The sequence below is a fragment of the Microchirus variegatus genome (genome assembly GCF_963457635.1).
Source record: "Microchirus variegatus genome assembly, chromosome: 5".
In the NCBI taxonomy this organism is placed as follows: Eukaryota; Metazoa; Chordata; class Actinopteri; order Pleuronectiformes; family Soleidae; genus Microchirus; species Microchirus variegatus.
Genome location: NC_139806.1, coordinates 28057613 through 28070202, shown reverse-complemented (window position 1 = coordinate 28070202; position 12590 = coordinate 28057613). Strand labels below are relative to the sequence as shown.

At 39.5% G+C, this 12590-nt stretch overlaps 1 protein-coding gene across 1 annotated transcript in view; it reads left to right on the top strand.

Moving 5' to 3' along the window:
• Positions 1-1604: 1604 nt before the first annotated feature.
• Positions 1605-12590, top strand: part of capn5b (calpain 5b) — a gene marked incomplete at both ends in the record, with an annotated part of 31307 nt that continues 20321 nt past the window's right edge. Inside the window, one exon of the mRNA XM_083889439.1 lies at positions 1605-1769. Coding sequence (XP_083745565.1) covers positions 1605-1769 — 165 coding nt within the window. The remainder of the gene's footprint in view (positions 1770-12590) is intronic.

Below are 12590 nucleotides of genomic sequence, written 5' to 3'. Positions count from 1 at the left end.
GCAACTTTTTGTCTAATAAAAACTCTGTCTGGGTTTAAATTTATCCAGTATAAGGTCACTTATATTACGACTCACTTTATGTCTCACTTAACTGTACAAGCAAATGGTGTGATTCTGTATTTAAAAACACTTACGTACGGTACCTGTTTGTGCCTGTGTTCAGCTCTTTTAGTGATACATATCCGTCATATTTTTACAGGTATCTCGCATATTTCTTATCCAAACAATGTCAAAGTTGGCACTGCATACACTGGCGTCTTTACTAAGTCGCCTGCCAACTTTGAAGCCTGTCGAGCAACCTGTTAAAAGGTTATTCAAGCAACAGACTGAGGTTTCTTGCATTTTTTGATAAAAGAGGAGATAGATGACACCATGATTTTATGTGACACTAGGTGTATAATTTAAATATTATGACACACTAGAAACAAGCTACTTCCTATGCAAACAATTTATTGCGCTCACTGTTTTTTTGTGTGACAAAAAATAATGTCATATTATGTTTAAGCAGTTGAATTGAACAACATACACATTAGAGGCTAGTCAAAAAACAATAGCAGTAATAGCTGGAAGTAGCCTCACTTTTACACATGCATCACAAATCAGATTTTGGGTTTCGCTTTAAATGATGATGCTAACAACACAGATATTATGTTTTTATTGAAAACTAGAGAATGGATTACATTATTTCTGCAGAAGAAACCAGAGACTATATTACAATTTTAACAAAGTACACAAAATCATATTGACCTTATTAAACTTATATGGAACATCAATGATCTTTTGGGGGAAGGAAAAGGCGGGTTATCACTCCTGCACATACATTATTTTTGATAATAAATCGCTAAATATAGCTATAAATCCCAGCTCAAGCGTGAATACAAAAAGTTTGTATTACAGCCTTTCATATTGTGAGGATTTACTGCTTTTATTTTTATGTCTTTGATGAAAACTCCCAACTCTGAGATTGTGACAACACCTGTGAGTCACAGCATAAATCTTGAGAGGAAGAAGCTCTATATCCCATAATATGTATGTATCACGGTACAATCTTGACATCAATAGTTCAAGGTGATGAAGAGAAGCATTAGCCGTGGTTGTCACCTATAAATCCAACCTTTCAGTATTGATTAGCCCTTCATCAATAGCTCCATATTCTTTGCCTCCACCTGCCCCATCCCTCTGAAGTCATCGCTGATCGTGAGCTGACCAGTGTGTACACAGATCCTTCAGCGCATGGCAGTGATAATTAGACCCAGGAGGATGTCAGTAAATTGACAGATTGATCATTTTGACTCCTGTGAATCCAGGCGATGCTCAAGGCAGCAGGACACATTGACTTTTCATTCCCACTGAGAGCTTTCACTGTTAAGGTATTAAAGTCTGCTGGATTTGGCTGTCACTCAGCAGTGTAAGTGGAGTTCCTGAGGTGCAGGAGGTGAAATTGGGTGTAGTGATACATCCAGAGATAAATGTTTTGGGTTTTTTTGTGATGAAAAGCAGTTAATTTGAAGTGTATGAGTGCCTTTGGAGGATTTTCCTTGTACAGCAGCTCAGGTCTTCACTGCTTGTCCCTCTTTCCTGGTTGTGTTGTTCAGGGCTGCAGGATGTTCACATCAGTGAAGGCCTTCGAGGGGCAGCAGTACTCCACCCTGAAGAGGCAGTGCTTGCAGAGCGGCCTCCTCTTTGAGGACCCCCGTTTCCCCGCCACCGACGATTCACTGTTCTACCAGGGCAACAGGATTGGACGTGTGGTGTGGAAGAGACCTCGGGTGAGTTACCAGAAAAGTTACAGAACTATTACAGCTGATAAAAACTTCAAGCATGATTATATCACAGGGCAATTCACCTCCAAATGCAAACAAGAACAAACGTGTGCATGAGAGCTAGTCAGAGTAATGCAGGGTTTACATGGTGTTGACCTGTGAAGTTTAGCAGCTCATGAGATGCATGCAATGACCCTGGTAAGTTTCATGGCTTCTGCAGAATCCACCACAGCATGTTGAAGTTCAGCAGATTCAAGGTGCATTCAAGGAACCTCATTAATTTGATCACAAATGATTGCTGCTGCCACCAAAAAACGTAGTTGCAGTTAAACACTTGTACACATTCATGTTCCCTTGAGAAGTTTTATCCGTTTGATGACTCCATCGTGTCTCTTCTAAAACCACTCGTCAGTGGAAAATTACATGCCCATATATACAGTATGTACCTGCAAGAACTATTGACATTTCCATCAGCCTCAGATGCGTTTTGTTGTGCGATCGTTCTGATAGAGCACTTATCAAAACCAGACATTACAAAGTGCCTCACACTTTAAAAACAAAAGCAGACATCCATCCATCCATCCAGCCATCCACTTCCGAGCGCTTTATCCTCCACATGAGGGTCATAGAGGGCTGGAGCTGACGCAAGACGGGGGCGACACCCTGGACAGGGGTCAGGATGGTGGTCAATTTTCCCTGAGCTTCCTTTCCAATGTATTCACAGCAACCAATAAGAACGAATGTTGTTGATCGCTTGATTGCGTTTGTTTCCTAAAACCCCATTATTTTTAAACAAACAAAAACTATAAAACAAGCACAAGATGTGTGGACGGGATTGTAACAGAGCTCCAGTTGGACGGCGTGTGTAAATCAAGCTTCAGAATTGTTTTCAACGACATTCACAGGACACAGAGCAGGACACACACAGTGAAAAACAGACCGTGATGTGTCAGCCTGTTTTTGGACAGTGAGAGGAAGCCGGAGAACCCAGGGAGAACCTACACGGTGAGAACTCTGCGCTGTGAGGCAACAATGCTCGAGCCACTGCAGCACACCCCCCCGTGTCCAGAAAGCAGACATAATGCTTAAAAGTGAGGTCAAACATTATCAGACCAGACTCAGTCCTTTTGGCATCTTCAATGTCTCTTTCACTGAGGGGAGAGGCTTTCATCTGGCCGTCTGCCATCGAGCCCAGATCAGTCGAGTAATGCAATAACGGTCGTCCTTCTGGACGTTTCTGCTGCATATGATCTCTGGAGCTCAGCCAGAGTGACCATCAGGTGCACGGTCCCTTGATCATTGTGTGCAGAAAGTGCTGTTGTGGCCCCACACTTCTTACTTAAAGAGGTATGGAAGCCTCTTTGGTTCCTGGGAACCTTCACTGCAATATTATTGACTATGATATTGGTAGAAGTAGATACTAAAGGTTGTGATATCGGTCTTATATTAGTTTTATCAGCAAGTATGCTGTGTGTTGACAACAATTTTCTGTTTATGTGAAGTGGTATCGATCCATCGCTATTGAAAATCAACATTTCAGAGATGAATTGGCGACATTGTGGTATTTGTGTCACGCTTGCTTGTTGCTCAGTGTTGTCATTATCAATGCAGTGTGGCCTTTTAAACTTCCTGTAGGTGAGTTTACAGGTCATTGTAGGCAGTGGAGGATTTTGCGGAAGGCAATTATGAATAATCCTACATACACCTTCTTTTTAATACCTTTAATCACTCTTTTACTGGTGGAGATTACAGATGATATTGACGGTCGAGCTGGAAAAGACAAAGATTGTTGACTGACCTTGACGTCCTGTCAAACCCTGTCAATTCTCATCATTTTATGCAGTTACTGTTGACTTTCAATGCCAGCAAAATTATCGACAGTATGACTAATCGTTTATAATTCACCAGATAGCGTTATGTCACTACTCATTAATCATGGCTACTGTATGTTTGTTTGCTTGGCGTGCGACATCAGCTGCAGGACCTCAGGATTCTGAGAGCTGACTCTCTTGCTGCTGTTATCCCCCCCGCTCTCTCTCTCTCTCTCTCACACACACACAGCAGGCTGTGGTTCTGGATGGAGTAACCTCCTTCTGCCCATTTTGCCGCCGCAGTGACAGGCGACGTGCATTGCCATGGAAACTGGGTCACACAGATTATATGTTCTGGCCTGTGCTGATGTCAGTCATGCAAACTGAAAACTGGGAGAAGTCAAGAAGAGAAAGAAGCATTCGTTTTGTCAGGACACCATTTGTGTCTTTGCAGAGCAGACAGCAGGAGGTTAGAAACCCCCAAGAAAAGCACATTTAACTCGGCATTTTAAAAAGATTTCTATTCGAATATGCATATGAGAAAGTTGTTATTGGTGACTTGGCCTTGGATTAAAAAAAGTCATTCTTTTTTTGTGACAAAATTGAACTTTAATGGATAGTTTTTTTTAATGGAGGCCTTTGTGAAAAGCACTTATGATATAAGCTTTTACGTGACATGAAAATGATGGCTATTTATGCAAATTACATAGAGAGACCAAGAAAAACATGGGAAATTGGCATAATATATTGTCCATCAGCTGCCCTGATTATCCAAAATTCAGCCACCATAGAAAAAGTCATGTTGCTTGATCTCATAAAACCAAAATATCACTCACCTTCTTTATGTGGACCATAAGAGTTGTCGTAAAAGTGAAAACCATGTCGCTCTATTCATTATTTGAATACAACAAGAGATAAAACCGGGAGGAGTAAACTACCAAAAAAAAACAGAAAAAAAGACAAATTGTTTGAAAAAGCTGTGACTGACCAACTTGCCTTGATAGTTGTCACTTCATCACTGGTCTCGAGCCTTTAGCGCCAAATTTTTCACAGAGAGAGAGACACACAGACGGATTTTCTGCTGTGACTTGGCCTTTTGATTACAAACCCAGGAAAAAAAGATTAAAAAAACACAAAGCAAACAGACGACCAATAATTAACTTTGAGCAATTTCATTTTCACTGGAAACCTTTATTGTGACGTTGAACGTCAAAGAGCTACAGGGCAGAGCAGGTTTGAGAGGATGAAGTGTTCCTTACGATCAAGATGTAATCATGTTTCTGACCAAAGCTACTTTAAAATAACACCCTCGCATACAAACAGTCGTTCAACACCAATTTTAGTGCTTCAATACGGTTACTTAACTTTGATAAAAGCATTGGATTTGAAAAATATACCTTATTTCTCTTTCAAACCATACGAAAAGTCGTTTTTTCCTCCAATAGCCTTGAATGCCTAGCAATGTAGGTCTTTAAATTAGATATAGGTCTGTAATTCTGATTTATTTTATGTAAAAAAAAGGCTCTTATACACCTTTTTATTTTACATAAAGTAATATTGTCCCTGTGTTTACCTGTGTTCTCAATAGATTTAGAATAATGTATGTTTTCTCCAGCTGTAATCCACCTTTCAAACAACAAAAGCAGAATACTCCCCTGCTCAATTGATTCATATTGAAAGCCTTTGATGTATTGGATTCTTTCTGGGAAGCTTTTAAAGACAAAGTCAGACTTTCAGAGTAATGATGATGGCTGCAGCTCCTGACCCCACTCTCTCTGAGACCACAATAGCTCTGATGGCTGCACATGGTCCTGAAGGACTTCAGTGATTCATGGGTTTCTCTTGTATTTAGAGGATATTTAAAGGATTTATCCCTACATATCATTTGTTGTAGATTTCCATAAATTTCCAGTTGTTTCCAGCTCAAAATAAATTCTGGAGAGTGTTTTCCTTCTTAAAAGCCTGTCAGAAAAGTCTGATATGTAGCAGCAAGTGGAAAAGGACTGTTAAATCATCAAAATTGACTCCAGCTCCCCGAGAGTCTGCACAACTAATGATGATGTTTTATACACTCGAGCAAGAACTAGTTATGAGCCAGATCAGATTCACATTATCTTAGTGTTGTTTGGTTCATACTGGAAACCAGAGTTTATTATGGTTTTATTTATCTAAATTTTTCATGGATAGTCCCGCAAGTCTGGTATGTGGGAAAATGGAACGCTGTGCTGCAAAAACGGGATTGGAGTAATTGGACTCTTGACTGTTTCCAAAAATGAGACGGTGGAACTGGACGACACAGATTGTGTACCAATAAGAGGAGCTGTGTCAGTTTTTTGGGAAAAACGTAGACGTTTGAAAAGTTTGACACGTTCCAAACAACAATTTACTGCAAATAAGATAATAAGAAGAATATAAGAATATAGTCCTTTATTTGTCCCGCAGTGGGGAAATTTACATCGTTACAGCAGCAAAGACGGTAAAGATACAGATAATAAATAATAAACTTGCATTACCAAAAAAAGTACAATATACAAAACAATTTACACTTTTAAATACCATTTTATACCACGAAATCTTTAAAAGTTGTAAAAAAATACCATGATATAAATGTTTTTTCATACCAGTATAGGTTTAATATTGGTAGAAATCAGTAAATTGGGTATCAGAAAAAGAAGTATTATCTGTTAAACCTTAAATATCAGTGAAAAGCTTCACTAATCAACATGTTGTAAAATTTAGTGTGAGGCCTTCACATGTCTGACACTCAAGGTGGTAACTGTATCAGCATAAATGTGGCACAACGTAGTAGTTTTGTGTTAAATCTATTTTAAAAACAAAATTATTTTATACCAATCTTGTTGTTTCTAGACATACCTAGAAAAAGCGTTGCTTTATTTTATCTAAACCAGAGCAAACTGTGGCAAACCACTTGACAATTAGATGAAGTCAGTAAAATATGGTAAAATACCCGTACCCTCAGGTTGTGTTGAAACCTATAGAAACTTTGCTGCAGTGTGAGTACAGGCAGCCGTTTTCTCCTGAATTATGCATCCACTTTAATAGACTCATTTATATGAAACCAATCTGGAACAACAGCTTTATTAATTAATTCAGCGCAGTAACACTTGGTGAAGGTCCATTTTCTTCACTAATTAATAAAGCAGCTGCTTCAGGATTAAAACATTTCACATTTTCAGCCACAGAAGCTCAATCTTCCATTTAGTTTGGTATCAATATTGCAAATTTGAAACCTCAGAAAGAGCAAAAGGAGAGTTGAATCATGTAGTAGACATGCAAGAAATGTTCATAAATAAACTGGAATGAATTTAAAGCTATCGAGCTGTCAGTCAGACCAGCTGCTGGATGTGATTGTGTGTCAGTGTCAGGGTGAAGGTTCACGCGGCCTTCACCTCCTCCTCCTCCCACCGCCCTGAGCCTCATGTACTCGCCGTTATCCTTGCTCAGTTGCATTTCTGCGATTTATGGCTGCAGCGATGTCCCAGTGGCAGAGCGTGCGGGCATAAAGAGCAAGCTCTAATAAAATGTTTTTGCCTCACTGTCTGTCGTACACTGTCTCCCAGACTCTCCCCTCCTCTTCCCCCCCAGAATCACGCTTATTTCTTTTAGGTTGAGGTAATGCCACAAAATCAAGACTACAGGTGGTACATTACATTTCTGCTTAGCCATTTTTCCTGTTTTTAAGCAATTTAAATTCCAGTGCCAAACCTGGATGGAAAAAAAAAATAGTAGAAAGGTCAGTGGTAAATTGCGTGTTACATTTTCTCTGCAGCAGTGGAAATAAATAAATAAGACTTCCGACAAAACAACCTTTACAGGAAAACAAACTCCCAAACACTGGGTTGTGACCCAGACGTGGTTCGCGGGAGGTATTTAATGGGTCCTCGAAAAATTGAGAAAAAAGTATGCAAATTTGTTTAACTTATTAGTTGAAATGTATGTGTGTATGTTTTGGATAACCTGACAAAAATGTGGAAAATACAGTGCATAGTGGTTCCCAAAGTCTGGATCGGGACCCATAGATGGGTCATTGGAGATTCTTTTTGGGTCCCCAAATAAATTTGATCAATTATTCCGACCTTTTATTTAACATTTATGAGTATATGTTTTAAACAACATGCATAAAATGAAGTTTTTCTTAAAGGGACACTGTGTAGTATTTATGGGTTTATATAACCCAAAATCCACTTATTTATACATATTATGTGCTCCTGCATTGTCTAGTCGCTGTATAATAGTTTTTGTTTCATTTTCGTAGTGTTTCAAAAAGTCATGTAAAATAACATGGTCGCGGGCCACGGTTGCATAGCCACTGTTAGCAGAGAGACGCCATGTTTCTACCGGAGCCTGTAAGGACAAACTTGAGAGAACAAATCAAGCGTCTCTTTACTTGGAGCAGAAGTCCTGCCTCCACTCTCTCCGCTTCGTCTGCTACGGCCACGGTAGCTCGCCCTCTCCCTCACCTCACGAACCTCATCTGCTGACACGGAGAAAGACAACGAGGACGACATTTGACCAGCTGAGGATACCATAGCGCTCAGGGAAGGGAGTTGTAAATTTCAGCCTCTCCTCTAGATGGTACTATAAACTACTTACTTCACCTTTAAGTGTGGACATCATTTTATCAATTTACGATTCAAAATGATGTTGCAATCAGTTGCTAAATTATGCACAGATTTGGTCTTGTCATCATTTAGATGCCACACCCACCAGTCTGAGCCACACCCACCTGTTTAACCACCAGTGATGATGCCGTTGTTTCTATATGAACTCACCGACTATACATACGAGTATGATCACACACAAGATGCGGCCATTTCCTGTCACATGTGATTGTGACGTTGCTTACCATCGATTGTGGCTGACTCGTTTGCTTGTGATCAATTCCCCTGCACCAGAGACTTGGCAAAAATATGGAGATTAAATCAGAATTTATGGAAATCATCTTGTTTGGGAGCCACCAACACACAACCAGTACTCCTAGTGCCAGTCCAGGTTTTGAGCATCTGGCTCAAAACCTTTGCCAAATCACATATGCAGATGCCTGAAAATATTTCTGATAGGGCAAGATGGAGGCAGATGAAGGCAGATGTTTCGCTGTGGCAACCGCGACAGGGAGAAGCCAAAAGAAGAAATTATATGGGAGCCATTGCTCTAAAGCAAAGGAGCTCACTATTTCTCTCTAGGTTGTAACTTGTGCCAAGTAATGAGAAGAAAATTGTGTTAAAAACTAGTTTAACAATGTTTTGTTTGTGTTGCTGAAAAAGATTGATCACTTTTATAGACTCTTAAAGTTCCACACAATGAAGAAAGCACATTGAATCATGTTGAAAAGAAAACCTCACTCCCCGACAAAGGACCTTTAGCTGTAAACGGCTGGATTCCACTTCTTATGTTTTATTACTTTCCTCTGGCTGATGCTGTGTGTTTGTATGTGCGGCTGATGGTTTCTCTCCCGCTGATGGATGGCGCTGCGAAGGACCATAATGCTATAGTTGAAAAGGTTCTCAGTCGCAGGGTAAATGATTAGGCCGTGCTCAGCCACAATATTCACATTACTTCAGTGTCTGCAGGGCCCCAGCAGGGATCGATACTCTATTACTCTTCTAGCCGAGCCGATCCCTGGACGGCAGGCCACCACCGGGAGCCCTCGCTGCTGCTCAGACACTCACAATCAATGCTGTTGCGGAAAGAGGAAGAAAAAAGAAAGAAGTAAAAGCTGATTAGAGATCTTAACTCTGGTACAGGTCAAACATAGTCCCCGAGAAACAACATCCAAGCTTTTCTGCTTCATACACTGGCACAGACTTCCAAGGTAGGGAGTTGTCCAGTGCTGGTCTGTGTAAGGTGAGAGGGGCTGTTGCTGGAGTCTGCACATCTCCAGGGAGCTCTGCACTCACTGCAGTGGCCCCTGCTTCTGATTAAAACTTTGCTTTTGCTGCAATCGGCTTTGCAGCGTCAGCAAATCACTGGCCTTGGCTGTGTCCTGTGTGTGCGTATTTCTGTACACTGTTTCCATGTGAGATGACCTGCGTTGAAGTACATGCATGTGATATTGCAGGAGGCGAGCACACGCTCAGGCTATTGATTTAATGAGGACGACAAGTTTGGGCCTGTTCCAGCTCACACTGAGCTAGAGGTGCGTTCCATTTACTGGCACATTGGAAATCAGAAGTGGGAATGACGTCACCTCTGAATTCACCATGTTCCAGTTGTGAAGTTGCGACACCAGGCAATAACAACCTTCTACACCAGTGTGTCCCAAACTCACCACTTTTTTAATCAACGATAGGATATGACATGCATACTTCTCATTGCTGTAACTGCTGGAACGTTTGTGCTATCTAGAAATGTAAAAAAAAAAAACTGCCGATCTTTCCAGGGTGTGACCCTGCCTTTTGCCCTATGTCAGCTGAGATTAACACGTGACCCTGATGTGGAGGATATAGTGGTAGATAATGGATGGATGGTTACCAGGAAGGCAGAGAAATAGAGCTTCCCATATACTCGTCATTACGGTATCCCTAAGGACTTCTGCGGAACGACCGTCCAATCACAGACAAGATTCACCATCATCACCACCGGGTGACGCCAGCTTCTCAGTCCCCGAATTCCTAAACTGTTTAATAACTTCCAGATATTGAAAGTGAACGTTATTTTGAAAAAAGGAGCAGAAAGAACTCACTCATTTAACATTTTTTGTCTATTCTACAGCCATACAATCAAACTAATCTAACTAATTGCCATATATGTAACACCTGATATCATTTTGAATTTATAAATTGATAAAATGATTCCAAACTTGATTAAAAATTAAAGGGATACTTCACAGATTTGAATGTGGCTTTGTATTGCTAGAATAGCAAACAATTTTTAGAAAATGTGCTTCCCTCCCTCAGTTTTTCACTGAGTTGTAAAAAAAATCAGTTTTCCATTTTCAAAATTTGCCCTACTGTGATGCAAAACACGTCATTTGACTCACAGTAGGGCACATTTGGATAAGGGAAAACAGATTTTTTTACAAGTCAGGGAAAAACTCAGGGAGGGAAGCAAATTTTCTAAAAAATACTACTGCTATTCTAGCAATACAAAGCCACATTCAAATCGGTGAAGTGTCCCTTTAATTTTTTGCTTGTTATTTAAAACAGATACTCATAAATTAAAGAGTTCTGCAAATGTGTTTGTGAACCCAAAAACAAATCTCCTGTGATCTATCCGTGGGTCCTGATACAGACTTTGGGAATCATTGCATATATGCACTGTATATTCACACACAAAAGTGATCGGTCTGGACGATTATTGGGGCTAATATTAGATATTTTGGCTAATATTACAAGGTGCGTTACTGTGGCTCCACTGACATTTGTCTATTATACTGTTAATGAGAATCTGTTACCCAACATCCATATAAATGACAAGAGAAAAAAGAAGAATTGTGCCTTTATTACTTGGATTAATTTCATAAGATGGCAGTATATGCAATGTAATCATAAATTGATTAAATTAATGTAAACTAAGTTTTGTGTTGTAGTCAAACTCGAAATCAACATTTTTCTGTATAGCTCGTGATCATTTGATATCTGTATCGGCCCTGGAAAACACAACAAACAACATTTCTGTTATGCTTCATCTTCCTGTATTCCCTTTACATGAACAAACGCTCACTCACTGCTTCCCGTCTCTCTTCCTCTTTTACTTTTCTAACCCTAGTTGAGAGCTGCAAGTGTGTAAAGTTAAAGAGCTGTTAAGTGGCGCTGGGGTTTCCACTGGCGGAGTAATGGCCGAGGTGCCCATCGACCCGTCGCTCCCATAAAGCAGAGAGCAGACAGACGGTTAACACCCAGACCTGCAGACACTGGAACTCTGCAGCTCTTTGTGTTTCAGACAGAGCTGGTGTTAAAAATCACTCACTAAAATAGCTTCAACACATTAGCAGATGTAAAAACCAGAAGATTACACAAAGATTACACTGAAATTATGCTTTAGGTTGCATTTTCTTTTAGGTTAAGTGCAGGTTCAGTTTTAGTTAAGTTAGCTTTTTTTCCTATAGAACTGCTCCACATTAAAATCTTCCATCAATTTTTACCACTTTTTTTTAATAACCATATTCTTTTAATTAAATATCAACTACTATGTTTTCTTTTTTTAAAGGCAGTCTCATGGTGACCAGTTACAGTCTTTAAAAGAAACTCTACCTTCTGCCGATGATGAGCAGATGCCAAATAGCCAATAAAATTGCTGCGGCGTCACGAGCCAAGAGCAGTTTAAACACAGTTTTAAAGCTACTCAATCTGCCCGGGACCTTGGATTGTTGGATTTTATAGAGCAGATGTGCAGAAAACCCACTTTACAAACTTATTATTTTATCAAATTTAAATGGAATCTGAAAATTGGGTCACACCACAGTTTTGTTTAATAATTAAACAAGCTTTTAAGCTTTCTAAATGTGAATATTTTCAGTTGTTTTTCTCTGTATAACAAAGACTTTTTTTAGTTTTTTGTTTTTTGAAATTAATAATTTAATTTGTGGACAAAAAGAAACATTTGAGAGCATGATTGTTTTGAGGTTTGGGAAAGACTTTTTATGAATCAAACAACTAACCAATTAACAGAGGAAATATTTGTTATTTTGACACTGAAAAATGTATTGAAAAATGTAGGAAATAATTGTTAATTGCAGTTGTTCGCCAAATGTTTGTGTATAAGTATTGTGTATATATAAAGTATAGATATCTAATTGTGACTGAAATGGCAATTGCGAGGGAATGGTTATTTTTCTTAATTATTCTATAGCTGTCATTTGAATAAGACATTTAAAAATGATCACTGTCTTCTATCTGTGAGAAACAGAGATGTTTTCCTCAGTCTGTAGAATACGATTTGTGTAAGTCAGGACAATATTTAATCTAAAAGGGTAATTTGATACACATTGGCTATTATAAATCTTCCGCCTCCTGCGATTTTAAAATTGATTGAGCAGTAGTTTGTAGTATGTAGT